At 40.3% G+C, this 22,408-nt stretch overlaps 1 protein-coding gene across 2 annotated transcripts in view; it reads left to right on the top strand.

Moving 5' to 3' along the window:
• Positions 1–22,408, top strand: part of Gmds (GDP-mannose 4,6-dehydratase) — a 546,952-nt gene that overhangs the window by 428,734 nt on the left and 95,810 nt on the right. For both annotated transcript variants that reach the window (XR_015439275.1, XM_004847792.4), the window contains exon 8: positions 6,945–7,063. Coding sequence is in view for 1 of the 2 variants with exons in the window: in XM_004847792.4 (XP_004847849.1) it covers positions 6,945–7,063 (119 nt within the window). In the remaining variant the exon portion in view is untranslated. The remainder of the gene's footprint in view (positions 1–6,944; positions 7,064–22,408) is intronic.

Raw genomic sequence — 22,408 nt, 5'->3', positions numbered from 1 at the left:
CTTTTTACTTTTTAATGTGGCTAATAGAAAGTGTTAAATTATATATATGGCCGCATTGTATTTCTGTTGGACAGTACTGTTTTACATGGTCTTGTACAGTCATATCTGTGTGTGTAATATGATAGTGTATAATTTTATTTACTGGTAACAATGATTGGAACACCGGAAAGGTCGTGGAAAGGCCAGGGCTGGCTTCCTAGTAACAGGTTTGGGTAGCACAGCCAGGAACCAGGGGCAGAGAGATGGACAGTGGACAGTTGGGTGTTGATGAGTGGGAAGAAACTTCCTCCAGCATACCCAGGGCTTTTATATTGTTTCCACTGGGCCAGGAGCTAATTCTAGAAGGGCTTACCTGGGTATTCAGGTGGGAGCAGGTAATTGGAAACACCTGGCTGACGTAGGTGGCTGGGCATGCTCCAGGAAGCAGCACTTCTGGGAAGTGTGTTGTGACAGTAGTGATGTCTGTGCCAGGGAGGAGTGTTTATCAAGTTATAGCAAACTGAACGTGAGCTTCCATATTGCAGGTGCTAGCCTATGTGTGAATTATTCTTTCCCTCATGAAAACCCATCTTTGGACAAAGTTAAAGATAGATGATCTTGCATAGAAACTGAAGCCCAAATGCTTATATTAAAAACAACTATAGTAATTTTGTTGCCACACTGAAACATGTAGCCCACGTCGTATCTCCATAGCCCTTTGTTGTAGATTCTCCTAGAGATAGCTGCAGTGATGTCACCCACCCCCCTGGGAGTGGGAAGATGACATCCTCTTTGATTTGGAGCTGGCCCTGCAACCAAGGGTATGCATAGGAAGTGACCCTGAGCCCTTACAGCTTCTGTTCTTGGTGGCAGCCACCATATAGGAATCCTGGGCTAAGGCTAAGGAATTGGTGAGAGAACAGTGTGAGGAAGGGACAGTAGCCACATGGAGGAGAACTTCAGTCTATGCAGCTCCAGGCACCCGGGCCTGGGGAAGAGGCCTTCGAGTCCCACAGCCCCAGCCAGACCCCGCTGGCCAGCAACAACAGAACTGAGCTGATGTCCTCTGAGCCCATGAATCCCAGCCAGCAACAAGGCTGCAGCCATTAAGTGTGGGATAGTTGATCAAGCCAGGATCAAGGTCCTGAGTTCGATCCCCAGTACCCCCCCACACACACACAAAAAAAGCAAAGCAGGAGTGGCAGGAACATTATTCAAGGAAAAACATGCAGCTGAGTTCGTTCTTCTGCATAGGCTCAAAGAAATTCTAGGCTCCTGTTTTTGATAACTGCTTAGAGCAAAGCTGGGCAGGTTAACCTATTGGTTTGTAAATAATATTTTATTGGGTTCTTCCCCTTTTGTTTCTACCTTGTCCACAGCTGCTTTGTGCTACAACAGCAGAGCTGAATGGTGGTAAAAGCCATATGTCCCATAAGCCTAAAAGTGTTTGCTGTCTAACCTTTCAAGATGACAGGCTGCTGTCCCCTGGCTTCAGCACAATACTGAAAGAGATAACAAAGCAAAGTGGTAGTAATCAGGAATGATATAAAAAGGAAAAAGAAAACCATGACAGAAATTGAAGTCACAGCAGCAAAATTTAAAATAAATGATACTAAATCAGGTGGATTGCCTAGAGGATCTTACATAAAACAGGGAAAAGACAGACATAAAATGACTGGCTAGGAGATGATAGAGATCCAACATATGCATAACTGGTGTGCCTGAACCAGAGATGGAAGAAACAGGAGACAGAATATATTCAAAGATAGGTATAAGTAACCAGATTCCACTATACTAATTAGTCTAATCACTAAAATAATGAGGATCTGCATTGAAAGAGCAGATAATATCACATATTTGTTTTATACTTCATACTATTTCCAGGGAAGAGAAAAATTCATCCCAACCTTGGAATTTTCAGATTGGTGTGCCTACCTGAAATAACAAGATAAAGAGCAGGGCGAACCTTGTCATACCCTCTTTCTTCCAGTACTTAGGTGTTAATGTAAAATGACATGTTAAGAGCAAAAGCAGAGCCAGAGGTGTTGGTGCACAGCTGTAACCCTAGCACTCTGGGAGGTGAGGCTAGAGAACCATAAGCTCAAGTCAGCCTGAGCAACTTAGCAAGACCTTGTCTCAAACTTTTAAAAGGATTGGGTGCAGCTCAGCGCACAGGCCTATGTTTAGTCTCTAGTACCAAAAATTGTTTTTAAAAATAGCGAGACCTATATAACTCTCTAAATTGTGTTCTGTTAGTTGGTCTTTTTATTTATTTATTATCTGTTAGTTTTTTTTCTGTTCAGTAACTTTGAATCTTTAAAGTGTTAAAAAGATATTTAATCAAGAAATCTTTGTGCTACAGTGCTTTAGTCCATGAAAAAAAATAGATGAACTGAAAGGGCCCTAAGGCCAAGCTATATGATTTTGTGAATACAATTTTTTTAACTAAGTAGATCATTTGATTCTTATTTCCCCCAAAATGTCAGAGTAGAGAGTATTCTCCTGGTCTAACTTAGAGCCCACCCACCAAGTATAAGTCCTGGTCTACCACAGGCCAATTGAGGTTCTGACCCACACTGTAAATATCAGGCCACCATCATGAGAACAGCTACTGAACAACACTTAAGGAGTGTGTGAAGGGATCCACACTTTCATTCTTTGTTTGGAACTCTAGTTTTTCCTTTGTTGGAATTCACATGATTGTGTGTGTGTGTGTGTGTGTGTGTCTGTGTGTCTGTGTGTATGTGTGTGTGGTGCTGGGGATGGAACCTGAGGCCTTATGAATGCTAGGCAAGTGCTCTACCAATGAGCTACATCCTTGGCCCCCATGATTTTTATTAGACTAGATGTCATAGACTTTCTCCAAATGTATGTATGTATATTCCTATTTTAAGATTATTTTTATGCCAGTACATAAAGCACAGAAGCACAGGGCTGAAAGCACCAGTCAAATACACATAGTTAAACATAACCTTGATTAACAAATCTTGTTATTCATGGATGCCAGCTCGGTTAATAAGTGTTTGTGGCTTGGATACTGAACTGCAGGTTAATGGTGAGGTGGAAGCAATTGTAGAATCTAGATTTTTAAGACAAACACACATCACACCCCAGAAGGCATGCATGGAATCAGGTGTAGTCAGTCGGCTGTGGTGATGGCTTTGGTTGTTCTCCTTCACTGGTCCAGCTGTGAACAGCCTCCAGAGCTGGCACCTTCGCAAGTAGAGAGGACCGAGCCCTCTCCAAGGGCCTCAGGAGCCTCGGACAGCCGAGTAGCAGACTTGAAGTTTCTAAAAGTTAAAGTTGTATTTGACTTCTCTAAATTACATTTGAAGAGCACATAGGTTAATTTTGCAGTTAGAAAGAAGCATACATACAAATTTAACAAACATCTATAGCCATCTCAGTGCGGCTGTCAGATGCCAGCTGTGTGGGTTGAGTTTCCCTTCGTTCTCACGTGCCTTCCATGCACAATGAACACGAGGCGCGATTTGAAAATGGAATTGTTCATTTGCCAAGAAGGGATATTTTTATGTTGAAGAATCTGAAGCTCTGGTGCATTCCTTAACTGATTTGCTTTCCTCCCTGTGGGATGGGTGAAAAGCAGGAGCTTTTTCCATGTGAACGGGTAATCAGGTCAGGACTGAAAGTAAGTTAAGTGTCTGAGGAAGTGGATAAGTCAGTCACATCCTCAAAGGGCACTGAAGGAATGTGGGAGGACTCTGGCTTTTTCCTCCTGGATTCCTTGAGAGACAGAGAGAGAGAAGGCTGGGGTCTAAGATGTGTAACCTCACAAGGGCTTCGCGGTCGGCAGCCAGAGCTGGGTGGCGATCTCTTCACAGACTGTGGCCCGTGTGTCATGGGTCGTGTGGTCCCTCATGTGAACAGGAAGGTGAGCATCGTGAACTTTTGCCTCAGTTGTGCCATCCATCAGGGAATAAATGGAGCAAATCAACGTGTGCAGCTGCGCACGGAGGCGAGCGGCTGCATCCTCCTCACACAGGGGCCTTTGTCTCCGACATGATCTGGCATCGATGGGATGCACTCAGCCTGGGCTTTGTGGCAGATTACTAACCCATTATCACACCAGAACACAGGATCGTTTATCTTCTAATCCAGTGTCACCTGTTCTTCATTTACCAGTCAATAACCATTAATTATGCTCAGTGGAAAGTTAAACAAAGCCCCTTCCCTCTGTTAAAACCAGTAAACTATTCAGTAATAACAAATAAATCTGGAATTGTATATCCTTTCCCTTCCCATTCCCAGACTGCAGTCTGGTACAATATGAACTTTAGAGGAAATGCCTAGAAATTGATAGGTCAAAGGCCACAGATAGTCTGATGGAAAAGAAGCAGGCAGATTCTTGGCCCTGGCTTTCCTGCAAGTGAGAGGCTCTGACTGATCCTCAGATTTCTTCGGGGAACAAAACAAGACCAGGGAGCTGGGCCATGTGTAGAATGAGCCACCGCTGATGAGCAATCGTGTTTCCTCCTTTCATTTTTCTAAGCCCTTGTTTTCCTTCACATGATTAAACCAGGATTTTTCTGTGCCCTTTCTAGCACAAGAGTGTCCTTAAAGAAAGAAAATTCACTGAGTGGTCCCAAAAGACCTACTGGAAACATTTTTTTTAAAATAGAAAAGTGAGTGAAACACATTTAAGTGTATTTACCCTGTTACGTATAATCCCTCAGAAAAATGTTCAAACCGAAATTCTATCCAGAGCCATAATTTAATTTTTTCTGAAAATATTTTGACAAATGCCAAAACAAGTGTGTGTGTGTGTGTGTGTGTGTGCGCACATGTATATGTGTGCACGTGTAGGTGTGCACTGGGCTTGCTCAGCGAGCTACAGAGTTGTCTTGGTCGGGAAGGGTGGCCAAAGGGCAGCCAGAGCCTGGCGAAGTCACAGTGGCCTGCGCTGCTGGTCACAGGGAGACCCAGTGAGACAGTGCCAACTCATTCCAGGCCTGGACTTGGGACCCAGGTCCAGGATCTAGAAGGAAAGTTCAGCGTCCCCTGACAGATCACAAGAGAATGCATTCCAGGCTCAAGGACCTCCCGGGCGGGCAGGCGAAGACCTACGAAGAGGTCCTTGACCTCCATGCAGCCTGGTGCCCACACCCAGGAGCGCGTCCCTGTTCTGACTGTTGGTCCTCAGCTCTTCACAGTGTGTAACGGCTAGTAAGTGTGGACTCCCATCTGCGGTGTGCACTGTCCCTGTAAAGGGAATGCTTGCATTCGATGCCTCTTATAAACTGATCAAGCTTTATCAGTAGAAACAGTAGTACAGCTACATTCATCAAGTCTAATCTCTTAATGCAAAATGCAACTGCCGGTATTTCATGAAAGTGAACAAAACTGTCTCTCCATCAAGGCAGGTTCCTCTGCCAGTTACTTTACGGTGAGTCTGACTCAGAATGATGCCTTTGTCTCCACCAGTGGGGACATCTCAAGGCATGAGAAACTGCCTAACTGCCATCTTCCACAGAGCAAAAATATAATTTCAAGCAGGAAAGGTGCCCAAACTAACATCTTCCTTAAAACAAAAGCATGACTTCAAATAATTTCATAGCAGGCCAACAATATGAAAATATTCACAAGAAACAACTTAGGGTAAAAGGGAAATATACTTCATTTTTTAGAGAGTTGCCACAAATCCACAAAAATAAATAAATAAATAAATACATAAATAAATAAATAAATAGGGATTACGAATTTTGGTGGCATCTTCTAAGGGAAAATAAGCTGGTTTGTTGATTTCAGCAACCTGTTTTTAAGCTTCTCTAAAGCTAGCCAGGGAAACACCCACCACAATAGTGTTTGCTAAATGTGAGGACAAAGATTCAGTACATGTAACACTGGGACAGTGTCGCAGCAGAGTGCTTATTCTTTTTAGCTAGTTCATTTTGAGAAATGGGTGCCAGTGAAAGGGAAAACCATTTTTCACTTGGATCATTCTCTTTGTTTGGTTTTGGGTTTTTTCCTTTCCTTTCCCTTCTTTTTTCCTTTTTTGTCGTGCTGGGGATGGAACCCAGAGCTGCGTACGTGCTGAGCACATGCTCTGTGCTGCACCACTGAGCTACACCCCTGCCTTGGACTTGGGTCTTTCTCCAGGGAACAAGTTCCTCTCTTTACCAGCTACACTTAATTTTTTCAACTCTGCATCCTGAACCATATAAAATGCTTTGTAATTGACACCTAGTGCCATGCTATGGAAACTGTAGGCCTGTGAGCTTTTCTAACTTCGTAAAGACAGGCATGACTGGTGCCACCAGTCTGTTTTCAGAATGCTGCAGTACTTTTTGCCAGCCAGACTTCTGTTCCCACTGAGAACTGCAACTCAGTGAGAAGTCCGTCATGATCACCATAGAGAGGCTGAGTCCCTGGCCCTGACCTGGTGCCTTAGGAAACCCTTAACGCTGGTGCTAACATATTCACTGCCTCTCAGATAACCGTTTAGTTGTTTCTCTAGTGATGATCATTTATTTTCCTTTCCAACTGATAGATTTTCAACTTCATGTTTAAGAAATGAGTTTATACTTTTGAAGAGTTTAATGATTGAGTTTATAATCTCTGTTCAAATGATTTTTCCTTACTGCCATTGATGATGTGCATGAAAATTAGTCCTTTGGAATCATTCTTTCATGAACATACCCTAAAAAGCCTATTAGCCAAAGAGAGTTGTGGTGCAAGGACCTACTGCACATACATCCTCACCAGGGATGTAAAAGCTTCCTCCTGCGGAGTCCATACCTCTCCAGCTAGGGCCCAGGCATCTATACCGAGAGAGTCCCCAGGTGTTTGTGAAGCACATCAAAGTGTGAGAGGCATCACAGCAGGGTTGGAACATTGTATTAAACTCATGTTCAATTTTCTGGCTGTACCTGTCCATATCCGACTAGCTTTGCCTTCCCAAAGTGGCTGCTGAGTACAATGTCACATGGATCTGCCTCTCTCTCTAGGCTATGTGGCTGATGTTGCAGAATGATGAGCCAGAGGACTTTGTCATCGCTACTGGGGAAGTCCACAGTGTCCGTGAATTTGTGGAGAAATCATTTATGCACATTGGCAAAACCATCGTGTAAGTATGGCTGGGAGGTACTTGCTGCTCAGCTGCCAGACACTCCCTGGCAGGCACTCGTACCTGCTCCCTCCTCCTAGTCGGCACTACTTTCCTCTTCCCCTTTCCACTTTTGTAAAGCCGGCTCTGCATTCTGAATGACTGTCCAGCCCTGCTTACTTTAGGGATCAAATGTCTAAACCCAGTCTTTTCAAATTTTATTTATGTCTTATTTTAATGTCTTATTTAAAAATTTTATTTTTGTTTTTCCAGTCTTAAGTTTTTATCATGATATAAATGCTATCTTTTGCTTTTTATTACTGTCTATTTTACTGTGGCTAATTGTACTCTTACTAGCCCAATGCAATAACATTATCCAGTCTTTTGTACTACCTTCATTTTATATTTCTAAAAATTAAGACCATCACAAATTCACAGAAAAGTTTCAAATACATTACAGTCTTCTCTCTGAACCATTGAAAGTAAGTTATGGCCTGATGCCCCATCATCCTGAACCTGTGTGTGTATTTCCTACAAACAATGATGTTCTCCTGCATAAATGCAATACAACCATCAAACTCAGGAAATTCACAAAAATAAATTACTCCCATCTAATCCTCAGAGCCCATTTGGGCCGATGCAGTACTTTATACCAGATGACCCAGTTTATAATCATGCACTCCATTTACTTGTTGCATTACTCAGATTTTGAAGTCAGATTTTCATATTCTGATCAGAATATTTGAATGATTTGTGGACGGTACTTATACATGAAAGATTCTTCCCTTTTGATGAGTTTTTTTATGGAGGTACAATACAGATAATGTTAAATTTTCCATTTTAATTGTAAAGTATAGTTTAGTAGCATTAATTACATTCATATGTGCACCCATCACTTCTATCCATTTTCAGAACTTTTTCATCATCCTAAATAATAACTCCTCCTTCTTGTTCCCTCAGTAACCACTATTTGCTCTCTATATAAATTTACCTATTCTAGGAACCTCATATGAGTGGAGTCCTACAATATTTATCCTTTTGTGTCTGTCTATTTTGCTTACCACAATGTTTTCAAAATTCAGTCATGTTGCAGCAGTCATGTCTCTGTAAGACGAAGTGAAGTTCCATTGTGTGTATGCACCCCATTTTGTTGATCTCTTCATCCACTGATGAACACCTGCCTTGTTTTCACCTCTTGCTGTTGGGAATAATGCTGCCATGGACCCCAATTTAGAAATACCTGTTTGAGCCCCTGCTTCCAGTGTTTTGGAGTCTGGACCTAGAATTGGAATTTCTGGGTCATGTGGTAATTCTATGTTTAACTTTTTGAGGAACCACCAAACTATTTTCCAGAATTTGTTTTTATAACATAAGAAAAGACTTCTACTTTTAGCCATGATGAAATAAAAGAAAGTAGATTTAGCCCTTTGTCTTAAACAAAAAAAAGAAACTAGATAAAATATGAAACAATTGTTTTAGGCATTGAATGACTGGCAGTGGAAGTCACTCCAACATACATGATAATCAAAACTCTGAAACTAAGTGGTAATGAAAAAAATTCAAGAGCTCCTAGAGAAGAAAGATAATTATTTACAGAAGAATTAATAAAAAATCTTTTTGTCAGAAAATATGAAAGGCAGAAGGCAATAGATCTGCATCTTTAAACTGCTAACAGAAATCTTCAACTTAGAATTCTGTACCTAAAAATATATTTTTAAAAATATATGTGAATTAAAGAGTTTTCCCATGCAAACAAAAGCTGAGATGATGCATGGCAAACAAAAAAATATGTGGATCACAGCTAAAGCAATGCTTAAGGGGCAATTTAAGGTTTTAAATACCAATATTAAGAAAGAAGAGAGTTATTTGACCAGCAATCTAATTTCCCATGTTATGAAGCTAGGAAAGGAAGAGCAAATTAAATTCAAAGAAAACAGAAAGAAGGAATTAATCAAATAAAAATGGCCATCAACGAACTAAAGGACAGATAAAACACAAATTATAAATATGAGGAAAAAAAGTAGGAACATCACTATAGAACCTTCAAACACTAGCAAAATAATAACAGAATTAGTAAAATAATAAAGGGATATTATGAAGAATTTTTTGCCTGTCCATTTGTCAAATTAAAGGACATAGACATATTTTATGAAAGACAGGAATTGCCAAAACTGACTACAGAAAAACTTGAGATCTTAATCAAATCATTCATTCTATATCTGTTAAAGAAACTGAATTTCACTAGTGAATTCTAGCAAGTATTTAAGGGAGAAAACAATGATTTTGCTGTATATATTTAGAAGAGTGAATATTTCCCAACTTTTTAAATGGGGCCAGCATTACCCTGGTACTATATAGACTAGTATTCTATATAAATACAGAAACAAAAAAAAAATCACTTGCAAAATATAAGCAAGTTGAATCTATAAATGTACAAAAAGTTAATACACCATGACCAAGTGGGATTTATCTCAGGAATGCAAGGTTGGTTTAAGATTTGAAAATGACTTCAATTCACCACATTAAGAAAGCAAAAGAGATTAACACGGTGACATAAACCTGTGATCCCAGCTCCTTGGGAGACCGAGACAGAAGGATCACAAGTTGGAGGCCAGCCTGGGGTCCATAACTACCCTCTCCAAAAGAGCAGCTATGTATACCATACGAATGTAGCAATAAATGCAGAAAAAGCATTTAACAAAATTCAGCAACTATTCTAAAAAAAATTTTTAGAACTTTCAACAAACTTTACTAGGAAAGTAAATTTCTTGAAGCTGATAAATAGCATCAAAGAAAAATACACAATTATCATATTTAATGAGGCTAGACTGGGTCCTTTTCTCCAAAAATCACAGTCAAAACAAGGATTATCATTCTTTATCAACATTGTCCTGGAGATCTTGTCCAAAACTAACAGAGTAGAAGAAATTAAAAGAAAAAGTATATTTACCTTTCTCCACAGATAGATTGAGATCTGTGAACATAGAAAATCTAAATAATTTACAAAAGAGTAAGTAGAACTAGCAGAGGTATTTAACAGAGTCACAAAGTACAAAATCTGTACGTAATAATCAACTGTTATTTCTGTGCACTGCCAGTGAGCAAGTGGAAACTGAAATAAAAATTACCACTCACAATAGAGTCAGAAAAACTTGAAAATTGTCAGAGATGAATTTACTTGAAAAATGTGTGTACTAAAATCTAAAATACAAAGAAGAAACTTGAAATAAAGGGAGAAATAGACCATGTTTTTCGATTGGAGCACAGAATGTTGATGAGATTTTACTTTCCTTCACAGGTTTAGGGGAATCCCACTATAATCACAGGCTTTTTTTTTAATGGCTAATTATAAAATTTATTGGAAATGCAAATGATCCAGAGTCATTTTGAAACAGGTGAGAGCTGGAGAACACATTGCTGCATTTTGTGACTTCTATGAAGCATAAACCGTGTGGTATTGACATGGGTCATGTTTATAGATCAATGCAACAGAAGTAAACATTCTGGAAACAGACCCACACGTATATGACCAACTGAATTTCCACAAAAATGCCAGCATAACTCCATTGGCAAAGGCTAGTCATTCCAACAAGTGATGCTAAAACAGCAGATCATCATGGGGGGAAGCAGACATCTCATCTACAAACAAAAGTGAATTAACTCTGAATGTAAGAGCTAAAACTAAAAACCTGCTAGACCAAAAGAGGAATAAAGCTTTACACGTCTGGGCTAACAGACTTCTTAGGCTGCTTTGCTACTGGGATGGTGAGTTTTTATGTTCTGTACATAGCCTCCTGGTCTATGACTTACCTTTTCAGTTTCCTAACAGTGTGTTTCACATAACAAATATTTTACTTTTTTGTATGGTCCACTTGATCACTTTTATGGCTTTTTGTGTTGTGTGTATGCATTTTCATTGAATATATATGTCAATTTGGGAGAAAGACAAAAGTTTCTTAGGATACAGAAAGCAAGAACCATTTTTTAAATTGTAGGCTTGGGATGTAGCTCAGGGGTAGCTTGCCTAAGATGCATGAGGCCCTGGGTTCAATACCCAACACCTCAAAAAAGAATACTGATTAATTGAGTAGCACAATTTATAATCTCTGCTCTTGGAAAGGGACAATTAATAAAATGAAAAGTCAAGCCACAGTCTGGGAAAAAAAATAAGTGTGATTTGTATATCTGATAAATATATATATATATATATATATATATATATATATATATATATATGGGAGAGAGAGAATGTAAAAGAACTCCAATAATTTACAAGAAGATAACTCAATTAAAAATGAGTAAAATTCTGAACTATAACTTCATGCAAGAGCAAATAAAAATAGCCATTAAGCACTTCTGGAAAGTGTCTGAAACCTTGCCATTCTTCTTTCTTGGAGACAGTGTTCTGAATTCAGTCATCATGAGTCGTCATGATATCCTCTTATGCTATAGTCCTAAGGGCTTAAATGCTTATTTCATTTTTTAACCTCACAGTCTTCCCCAAACTTGTATGCTGTTCTAAAATAGGATGCCATGCCTAGCTTCTTTAGAAAATACTGCATACAACAAGCCCTCTTGGAGAACTACTGATCACCATAGCATGCTTAAAAATCTTCAGTAGAGGAAGTACTTCACTGTGTTGAACCTGGCCCTTTTCAGGCTTAAATTGTCCTTTTTTGTGCTGAGAATTGAGCTCAGGGCCTTGGATGTGGCAAGCATGTGCTTTACCACTGAGTTGCACCTAGCTTCTAGGAATATACTTCCTCTCAGTGACTGGCTGATGGATGGAAAATGTCAGGTGAGCCTTATGATCATCTACACCGTTCACTGTGGCCCTTGTGGGGTCGAGTCCCAGGGCCTGTCCTGTGGTATGTGGTGAGCAGCTCCACCAGGAGAGGAGCAAGGCCCTCCCCTGTTAGGTTGCTGGTAAGCAAGGAAGTGATACCCATGTGCTGATCATTGGTGTGAGCTCATGCCAGGAGTCACACACTTACACTGGTTAATTCCAGGCTGACGCACTGTCATACTGAGGAGCTTGGCGAGGCTTCCCGCCCTCCCCAGGCCTTCAGCAAGCCAGTAGCAGAGGCAGGATCCGGACTCAATACTGGCCTGGCATGTAAGGCCCTGGGCTTCATCCCGCAAAGGAAAAGAGGTTCCTCTTCCCATTGTGCTGCACTGTTCATCCTTCTTGTTCATGCCCTTCCAAAAACCTTTGTGATGTGTCATTGGCGGTGAAAATAGACCCAGGCCTTCACCCCTTTGGGAAAGGGAAGCCCCAGCTAAATCCAAAGGGAGCAAAAGGAGGTATCACTTGGCTTTTGAGCTTTCAAAAGCCCAAATTCTGGTGGAGGAAAGCTAGATTTGGAGGATTTTTCACTATATACAGTTTTGGTCTTAAACCCTGTCACTAGAAGCAAATCCCCTGGTCTGCAGCTGTAACAGTTGAAACCAGCGCTGTAGAGCCCCACTCCCAGGTCAGCCTCCCTTGGCACTCAGCAGGTGCTTCTCTGATAGTCCCCAGAGCCAGCTTGTCCAGGAAGACCTGCCTAGATTACCAGGTGTCACCCTGATCTTCCTTGTTTCATAGTCAGCGTGACTGACAACATATGGTGGTGACAGCTATAGGGAAGCCACCACGCTTCCTCCTAGAAGACCTGATTCATGGAAGGGAATGGAGAGAGCAGGGGGGATTGATTCAAGAGAGGCTTAGGATCAACAGGATTTGGTGAACAGTTAAGTCCGGAGGCACCAGGAGTGACAACAGTAAGACCAAAAGCTTCTAAGCTCAAGGTCCTGTGTTCGATCCCCAGTACCAGAAGAAGAAAAAAAAGATTGAAAACTTCTGTATGTGGGAGGGCCTCAAAAAATAATAGAGAAAGATTTCCTCCCTCTCACAGTTTCTACCTGCTGCACTTCATGTGCTGAAAAGGAGTTAGAGGGCTGGGGTTGCGACCTAGTGGTGGTGTGCTTGCCTAGCACCACACCAAAAAAGAAAAAACCAAAGGAAAGTTACAGATGTTTTCCCTGAGCTTCTAGACTTTCTCTGCAACCTCATGACTCCTCTTTACCAAGCACACTAATCAGTGTCTGGAACATCTTCACTTGAGCTGTTTTAAGATCTGTTGCCTGTCTATTTAGGCTACTGTTTTTGTAAATACTTAATGTGTTATAATGTCCACTGAAAAGGCTAGACTTCTGTGTCACAGTATTCCGTCTTGAAGTCGTTGATGTCATGTGGGTGATTTTTGCTTTGAATATATTAGGAAATAGCACATTGATTGGAGTTTGGGTTAGTGGAAGACACCCAGAGGAACAGATCAGTACCTTGTTGGACCCTGATAAAAGTTAAAGTCATTAAATTTTCATGTGGACATTTGTGTTTGGAAGGCAGCCTTGTGACAGCAACTGTTTTCTTCTAAGAGTGTTACAGGGTGTGGGCGTGTGTGTGTGTGTGTGTGTGTGTGTGTGTGTGTTTAGGGAGGGTCCATCATGAGGGGCTCTTTTTAGTGCCATGTTTTGTTTCAGTTTCATGTCAACTTACTAGTAATATGAAAAGGAAACATTTTGCTCCTACAACTACGGTGATGGTAGGATAAACCAAACAGGCAAATACTTGTCATGACTAATTTTCTGTCATTAATCTTGTTAAATTTTGAAAAGAGAATTGTAAGAACAGCTTGCAACCACATGAGTACTGTTATGTGCTGCTGGGGGAAAAGGATGTCTCAGTCAGTGGAAATAGTTATCATAGTTTGTGGTGCTGTGCTTACATTTTCTGTGAAAGTGGGGGTAAAAGTATTATACATTTAAAAAGTAATCCCTTTCCAACATCCTCGCGGCCATTCTGTGCCTGTGTGCTCCCCTTATTTGACATTGTTTCCTGGTGGGTGGAACTTGTGGACCTGGGTCCTGCCCTCTGGAGCAGGATTCTGAGAGGATGATCAAGGAGGAAGGCCAGTGGCTACAGAGGTTTCGAGTTTCAGGCCAGGAATCCAATCTGTGTTTGGTTCATTCCTCCAGAGTTTGCTGCTCTGTGGCTATGTTCCACAGTGCTATAGGAAAACAAACCCTGATCTGTGGCTGCTGATGAGTAGAATTTCATGTGACGTATTAACAAGAGTCCCACGTAGGGGGACTTTCAGGAGAAGGAAAACCATGTGGCTCTCCATTTTCCCATCATACCTTTAAATTTGCTGTTTTTAGGCCTGCCATCTTTGATCCCTCTGATGGCTTTGACTCCCACCTCAGAAACTTGTTACATCATTCTGTCGTGACTAGACCATTTAACCAAGTTGAGTGACAGAAATGTAACTCACTTCAGTCATCATCACACAGAATCTGCCATTAGAGATAGAAAAACTGATCATGGCAGGCAAATGCGTGTGTAACTACCTATCCTGAGTGGAAGTGCCCTGAACTTCCAGAACAGTCTCGAAATAGATTGAGGCCTTTGAAAGTACCCACCCTGTATTTAGTCATAGTGGTGAGATTGGGCTGTTCATCAAAACTCCAGGTTTTGTTCTACAGGGGAACTCTCAGTGGTAGACCATTTGCCCAGCTTGCCTGAGCCCTGGGTTCCATCCTCAATACCACAAAAGAAAGTGGGAGTCTTTTTCTCCCCCTCTTCCTCTCTTTGTCTTCTTGCTTTCTTCCTCTTCCCTGCCTTCCTATCCTCTCTGTCTCCCTGTTTCCTGCTTGAATTCATATCATTGATTTTTATAAGTGTAAGAAACTTGGATTCTTTGCCCATAACAACTCAAATACTTCAGCCTAAGTAAACGTGTGCTTTTGTTGAAGCAGCAGACATGTGGGGTTGAGTCCTGATGTGGTGCTGTGCCTTAGTGACTGAGGTAACCCTGATTCATTCCATGTACAGCTGATCAGTTCATTAAAGTCACAGGTCAGTTTTAGCTGTGAGCCATTGGTCTCTTGGATCCTGAAAATAATTGCTTTCTTCATAATTATCTAACTGAACAGCCAGCACAGTACCCAACAAATATCCATGCTCAGTAAATGTGCTCTGCTTACCTCATTTTCTCTCAAAGACAAAGTTATCAAAACAAATCAAAAGGCATTCCCTTGCCCTTGAGAATTATAGATCCAACCGGGTGACAGTTAATAAAAACACAATCCTTACACATATATCTGCACAGGTGTTGGTATTGTGTAAAGGTGTGGTATTAGCACTGAAGTCAGGGCACCATGGTCAAGATTGGAGGGATGTTTGCAGAGAGGTGGATTGGAGCCAGCCTTGCCCAAGCAGAAGATGTGGATGGTAGTTCAGAAGAGGGAAAGCATCCCAGTGGGGTGGCATGGCATGAGAAAGCCATAGAGGTAAGAGGCAGCCAGTTGTATGTGGGTGCTGAGCAAGCTGGTAAACTGGGTAAACCAGCTGAACCACACTGGGGCAAACCAAGAACTGCCTATTCCTAGTTTCCTACTGCTTCCGGGGTCACTTCCCACACCGCCACCACCCGCCATGCCCCGCCACTCCAGCATCTTAGCTTAGATATCCTCACTGAGGCATCCACCCTCCCCCCCACCAGGTCTATGCTGGGGCCTCCTCTCAGCTGTGCCAGCTCCTGTCTCCTACCATCATTTGCTCATGAGCTGGGAAGGCCCCCAACTCCAAGCACCTAAGGCTGGAGACCAGGCCCATTTCCTGCAGGAGCGTAGTAGCCGGCACTTAGGACTGCATGGCACAGACATGGAGGCCAGGTGGAAGGAAGGGATACGGGGTGATATGGTCATGCCAAGGAGACCTTCTGTCTCCAAGTAGCCCTGCAGTGAGGCCTCAATACCTTTGCTTTCTCTTGTAAAGCAGGAGAAATTCCACCTACATCCTTCAGGAGTGGATAGTGTGCCCCAGCTGAGTTTAAACAAATAAGTAAATAAATAAAAATAAAGTAGGGAGACAGAGCATGTTTAGCAATGCATGTAAGGATAACTTAGGGACTTCAAGGCTTATTTAAATTCTGGTTGTGGATTGGAAAATTCTTTCACTGCCATTTGACAGCTGAGGAGAGCCAATGTTAGCCTTTACTTAACTGTTAAATGTTTATTTATTTCCTTTTGATCTCTTGACCCACCCCCACCCCCCATAGGCACTGTCCCCCAGGGCTTTTTCCTTTGAGTTCCTCAACCCAGTCCAACTCTGGAGGTGAAGCATGTGAAAAGACAGCTCCAAAGCAGGCTTATCTATGGAACAGCTTCTCAGTAATAATGATTAAAAGAAGATGGAAGTATGGGCCAGCTGACAACTGTTCCCAAGAATAATGTTTGGGAGAGGGCTGCCCATAAACACAACACTGCTCTTTTAAGTGGGTGTCATACCACCAGCTCCTTCAGTGGGTGGAACAGAAGCACAGCCCGAGCACTGCCCAGCAGCCCGAGGCCTGGCTTTGCAGTGTTGGTCCTCACAGTGATGCCCGTGCCATCTTCTGCAAGTCACACAGCCCTGAGCTGCTTTCTCTCCATTGATAAACTGCAACTCCGCTACCTGCCTGGCTCTGGGTAGAGTTCAACAGTTCACACTGGGAAGGGCCTGGATAGAGAAAGCACAGGACATATGCAAATGTTAATCTTGAGAAGCGCCATCCACCTGAAGAGCTGGAGGATGGATTTCATTTGTAGTTCACTTACTATAACATTAACAGCTGGGCTTCTTGCTGCTAGAACCGCGCTTACTGAAGAGCAGTTATCTTCATTAGCATAAATGAAGCCTTAGAATCCTGGGCAGGAGGGTCGGCAGCCCTGTGAGGGTGCTGTGTGAAGCCTGGGGTCTGTCCTGCAGGAGGAAGGGTATCAAAGTGGAGGGAGGGGAGGGTAAACGGGACTGGATAGGATCAAAATATGTTCCGTGCACATATGAAAGTACCACATTGAAATCCGATATTCTGTAAAATTAATAGGCACTAATAAAAATATACTGAAAACAGAAAAGTAACTTACTGAATTGGCCAGGCTGTCTTTGAACCCAAGCGATCCTCCAGCCTCCTGAGTTGCTGGGCTGTAGACACTGGCCACAATGCTCAGCTTGGCAAAATGAAGGGTCCACAGAGGCAAATCAAGCACTCTGCTCCAATTTTTCTATACTCTCTGGAAACTTCTCCTTTGCTTACCTTATGCCTTCATCTTATTATTCTATTTTCTGGGAGATTTCCTCAACTCTTTCTAGAGTTTTAAATTTCTGGTTGTCTTTTTCTAAAATCTCTCAATTTGTTTAAATTGTCCTTTTTTAAAATGGAAAGACATCCCTTGTTCCTGGGTAGGAAGAACCAATATAGTGAAAATGGCCATACTTCCAAAACTGCTATATAGATTAATGCAATGCCATTGAAATTCCAACAGTATACTTCACAGAACTAGAGAAAACAATCCAAAAATTAATTTGGAACCAGAAGAGACCTACCATAGCAAAAGCAATTCTAGGCAACAGAGACATGGCTGGGGATATGACAATCCCCAACTTGAAACTATACTACAAAGCTACTGTGATAAAAACAGCATGGTACTGGCAAAGAAACAGACCCGAAGATCAGTGGAATAGATTAGAAGATGCAGAAACAACTTCAGACATACTCAGTCACCTCATCTTTGACAAAGGAGCCAAGCACCCTCATTGGAGGAAAGATAGCCTATGTAATAAATGGTGTTGGAAAAACTGGATTTCAACCTGCCAAAGATTAAAACTAAACCCATACCTATCACCATGCACTAAACTAAGATCAAAGTGGATTAAAGAGCTAAATATTAAGACAGAAATATTAAGACACTAAACTTGCTAGAAGATAAGTTAGGTAGAACTCTTGAAGACATTGGCATAGGAAAAGACTTTATGAACAAAACTTCAGTAGCATGAGAACTAGCAGAAAGAATCAACAACTGGGATCTCATGTTATTAAAAAGCTTCTGCACTGCAAGAGAAACCACCAACAGAGCTAAGAGACAACCTACAATGTGGGAAAAAATTTTTAGCAGCTGTTCCTCAGACAAAGGACTACTATCTAGAATATATAAAGAACTGAAAAAAATCAGACCCTCCCAAATTCAAAGACCCAATTCAAAAATAGGCCTCTGAAATGAACAGACATTTCTCAGACAAAGAAGTAAAAGCAGCAAATAAATATATGAAAAAATGTTCAACACCACTGGTCATTCGAGAGATGCAGATGAAAACAACACCAAGATTCCACCTTACCCCAGAAAGAGTGGCTGCTATCAAGAAATCAACCAATAACAAATACTGGTGGGGGTGTGGGGAAAAAGGAACCCTTCTCCATTGTTGGTGGGAGTGCAGACTGGTGCAACCACTGTGGAAATCCGTATGGAGATACCTCAAAGAACTAGGGCTAGAGGTCCCATTTGACCCAGCTATTCCCCTGCTGGATATCTTCCCAAAAGAATTAAAAGAATCATACCACAGCGATATATGTGCACCCATGTTTATAGTGGCACAGTTTGTAATAGCTAAAGCTTGGAAACAGCCCAAGTGCCCATCAACTGGAAACTGGATAAAGAAGATGTGGTTTTTTAATAAAATGGAGTACCACTCAGCCATAAAGCATGACATATTAGAGTCATTTATAGCTAAATGGATGCATATTGAGGCCATACTCTTAAGTGAAATAAATAGGACACACGTGTGTAAATACTGAATAGTTTCTCTAGTGTGAGAAAATGAAAGTGTAAATAAGGATGAAAATGATTAAAATGAATAATTGATAATTTGAAATAAGAAAAGGTCCAAAGGTGTAGGGGTGGTGGGACGGGAAGAGGAAAGGTAAGAAGGGAAAGGAAAAATTATGAGAAAAGAAAAAAAATGGAAACAAAGTCTATGTAAAGAGGGAAGGGTGGAGGGGGTGAAGGGAGCACAGGTAATGGGGAAAAAAATAAGAACCAAGCTACACTATGTGCAGGTACAAGCATCCAATAATAAATGTAAACGTATTGTATACCTAAAATGTACCAATAAAAGAATTTTTAAAACTAAATAAATAAATTGTCCTTTTTTAATATATTAGCCTGTTTGGGTTTTTTTCCTATATCTATTTCTCTGTGTCTGGCATTATGAAAGATGTTACAAGGGAAGGGTGTTTGTTTTCATTTGGTTTTAGTTTTCTTCATGCTTGTTCTATTTCCCCCAAGTTATTGTTGTTGGTTTAACTTATTTTTTCCCCCATTAAGTTTATTGGTACATATTAGGTATAAAATACATTTACATTCATCATTGGGATCTTGTACCATTACGTGAGTATCTTGGTTCTTTTTTTTTCCCCTTCCCTTGCCCTCCCTTCCCTATTTGCAAAAACTTTGATTCCATTTTTTTCCTTTTCTCGTATTTTTTCTTTTCCCTTTTTTCCTTTCCCCTACTCCTCCCACTTCCCCTGCTCCTTTAGACCTTTTCTTCCTGTTACACAATATCAATTATACATTTTTTACATTACAATATCAAGATCTAGGAGACATTACCACAGATTTTACAGAATTTAAAAGGACATAGAAAGCATATTTCAAAAATCTGTTTTGAAATAAATTTGACAACTTCTAAGAAGCACCTTGGAAGACAAATTAATGAAACTAACTCTGGAGGAAATATAAAATTTGAATAGCACCTATTAAAGAAAGTATATTCCTAGCTTGAAAACCTACCTATATGACAACAGCAGGCTCATAAACATTTTAACTGATAAACTGTATCAAACATTTAAAGCAGAAAAAAGAAGGAACACTTCTCCCCTCATTTTAGGAACTTAACATTGTGCTAATCCTAAAACTGGATAAAGATAATAGAAGAAAAAAGTATGAACATAGATAGAAATTTGTTTAACAAAACAAACCTAATAGAAGTCAGATTTGGAAGTATGTAGAAAGTGGTTTTATTATAGGGATGGCAGTGTTCAGCATTGGAAGATCCACCCCCAAAAGTCATCATTTTAACAGAGGAAAGGAAAAAGCCATATGATCCTGTCGGTAGTTGGAGAAAAAGTATTGGACTAAATTCTACATCTTTTCATGGTAAAAGCTATCAGGAGACTAGAAGTAGAACAGAACCTTCTCAACAGATTAAAGACATGTACTCCATACTTCCAGCAAGAATGCCTTATACGAATGGAGAAGACACAATGCTTTCTCCCTAAGGTGGGGAACAAGGGCAGATATGCTCACTCTTTATCTGTCCATTAAACTTTGAAACCTAGTCCCCACCAAAATAGTCTGGCAATAAAATGACACAATTAGGATAGGATGGTAGAAGCAAAATCTTTATATGTGGATGAAATGATCGTCTACAGAGAAAATACTAAGAAATCTCTAGGAGCCCCTAGAACTTGTATATGAATTTAGCAGGATTAGAAAACACAAGGTATATATAAAAATTCAGGTCTGTGTATATACTTGCTATAAATGAAGAACTGGATATTGAAATTTAAAAGTTATGTAGGCATACAAAGGGCCTAGAAAAGTTAGAAAAAGAAAAAAACCAGTATTGGAAGACGTTTAGTACCTTATTTTATTTTATTTTATTTTATTTATTTATTTTTTTGGTACCAGGGATCGAACTCGGGTCCTTGCGCTTGCGCAGCAGGCAGCAAAACCACTGAGCTAAATCCCCGGCAGGTACCTAATTTTAAGACTTCTTCTAAAACTACAGTAATCAAGGCAGTGTTGGTGTAAGGAAAGACATATAGATCATTGGAATAAAACAGAGAATCTAGAAAGAGAACCACACATATATGGTCCACTGAGTTTTGAAAGATTATTTAACATTAGCATTTTATAGACTATAAACTCAATTCGAGAGCTGAGGAAGAGATAGTGTTTTCAGCAAATGGCACTAGAACACCTGGTATCCATATATAAAAAATTAACCTCAACCCTTTATTTCCATACATGAAAATAACTTGAAGGGATCTATGAACCTAAATAGGAAAGCCTAAAAGTATAAAACTTTAAGAAGAAATTATAAGGGAATATGTTTATGAATTCAGGGTAGGCAAGGACTACCTAGTATACAAAAGACATGATATATAAAAGAAAAAAATTCATAAATGAGATTCCATCAAAATTTAGAACTTTAAATGATGTCATTAAAATGAAAAGTAGTCCTTAAACAGACCATATTTACAATGCATATAACCTATGACCAGAATATATAAAGAACTTTTAGAGCTCATTAATAGACAACCCAATTAAAAAGTAGACATAAGATGATAAATAGCCAGTATAGCACAAGGAAAGGTGTGTAACTCTAGAATCAGAAAAATACCAATCAGTACAATAACAAGATTGAATTATACACTCATTAGGGAGATTAAGTTAAAAGTTTTAAAAGCCTTGTCATGACTTTTTCTTTTTGTTGGATTCTCCCGCTTTGCGTTTAATTTGTCACGCCCAGTGGATTCATTCTGCTGGGTTTCCTGGAGTTGTGATCCTCATTGTCTTTTCCTAGGGTATCGTCTAAAATTTTTTGGAGTGCTGGTTTGGTATTCATGAAGTTCCTGAGGTGTTTTTTTATCATGAAAGTATCTTATTTCTCCATCCATTTTGAAAGATAGTTTTGCAGGGTACATCAATCTGGGTTGGAGGCTGTTTTCCTTTAGGGCTTGAAATACATCACTCCAAGCTCTTCTTGCCTTGAGAGTTTGCATTGAGAAGTCTGCTATGATTCTGATGGGCTTTCCTTTGTATATGATTTGTTTCTTTTCTCTCACTGCTTGTAGAATTTTGTTCTTCTGTTGGATTTCTGGAATCCTAACTATTATATGCCTATGTGTAGATTTTTTTTGAACAAGGCTATTTGGGTCCCATTTGCCTCACTTATCTGTATGTCAAGTTCTTTTCCCCGCCTTGGGAAGTTTTCTGCCATCACTTCTGTGAACAGTTTTTTTATGTCATCTTTCCCCTTTCTTCATTGACTCTGATCAATCTTATGTTATTCTTCTTTGCATCATCTAGCAGCTGCTGGATTGATTTCTCATGCTCCTTTACAATTTTAAAGCTATTTTTCTTTTCCTGGTCACTAATTGCAATCTTTTCTTCTATATCTGAAATTCTGTCCTCACATTGGTTCATTCTGCTGCACAGACTTTCGATGGAGCTTTTAATCTCCTGGAAATCTATTTGCATCTGTTTTATGGATTCCATTTGTTTCCTGTGTTGGGATTCCATCATGTTCCTCAGATCCTCTATTTTTTTAATCTGTGTCCTCTCTAGGTTTATTAATCATGTCTTGCACCATGAGCAAAATCTTTGCTGTTATCTGAGTAATTATTTCTGATTTCATTTTTCCCAGATCCTCTTTTGTTGCCAGTTCATTGAGTCAAGGTGGTTGAGTATCAGATTGTTCCATCTCGTTTCCCTTTGGGG

The sequence above is a fragment of the Heterocephalus glaber genome, unplaced genomic scaffold, assembly GCF_053883595.1.
Source record: "Heterocephalus glaber isolate CG9 unplaced genomic scaffold, H.glaber_assembly_v1.0 deba00001472, whole genome shotgun sequence".
In the NCBI taxonomy this organism is placed as follows: Eukaryota; Metazoa; Chordata; class Mammalia; order Rodentia; family Bathyergidae; genus Heterocephalus; species Heterocephalus glaber.
This window is presented reverse-complemented; position numbering and strand designations above follow the sequence as displayed.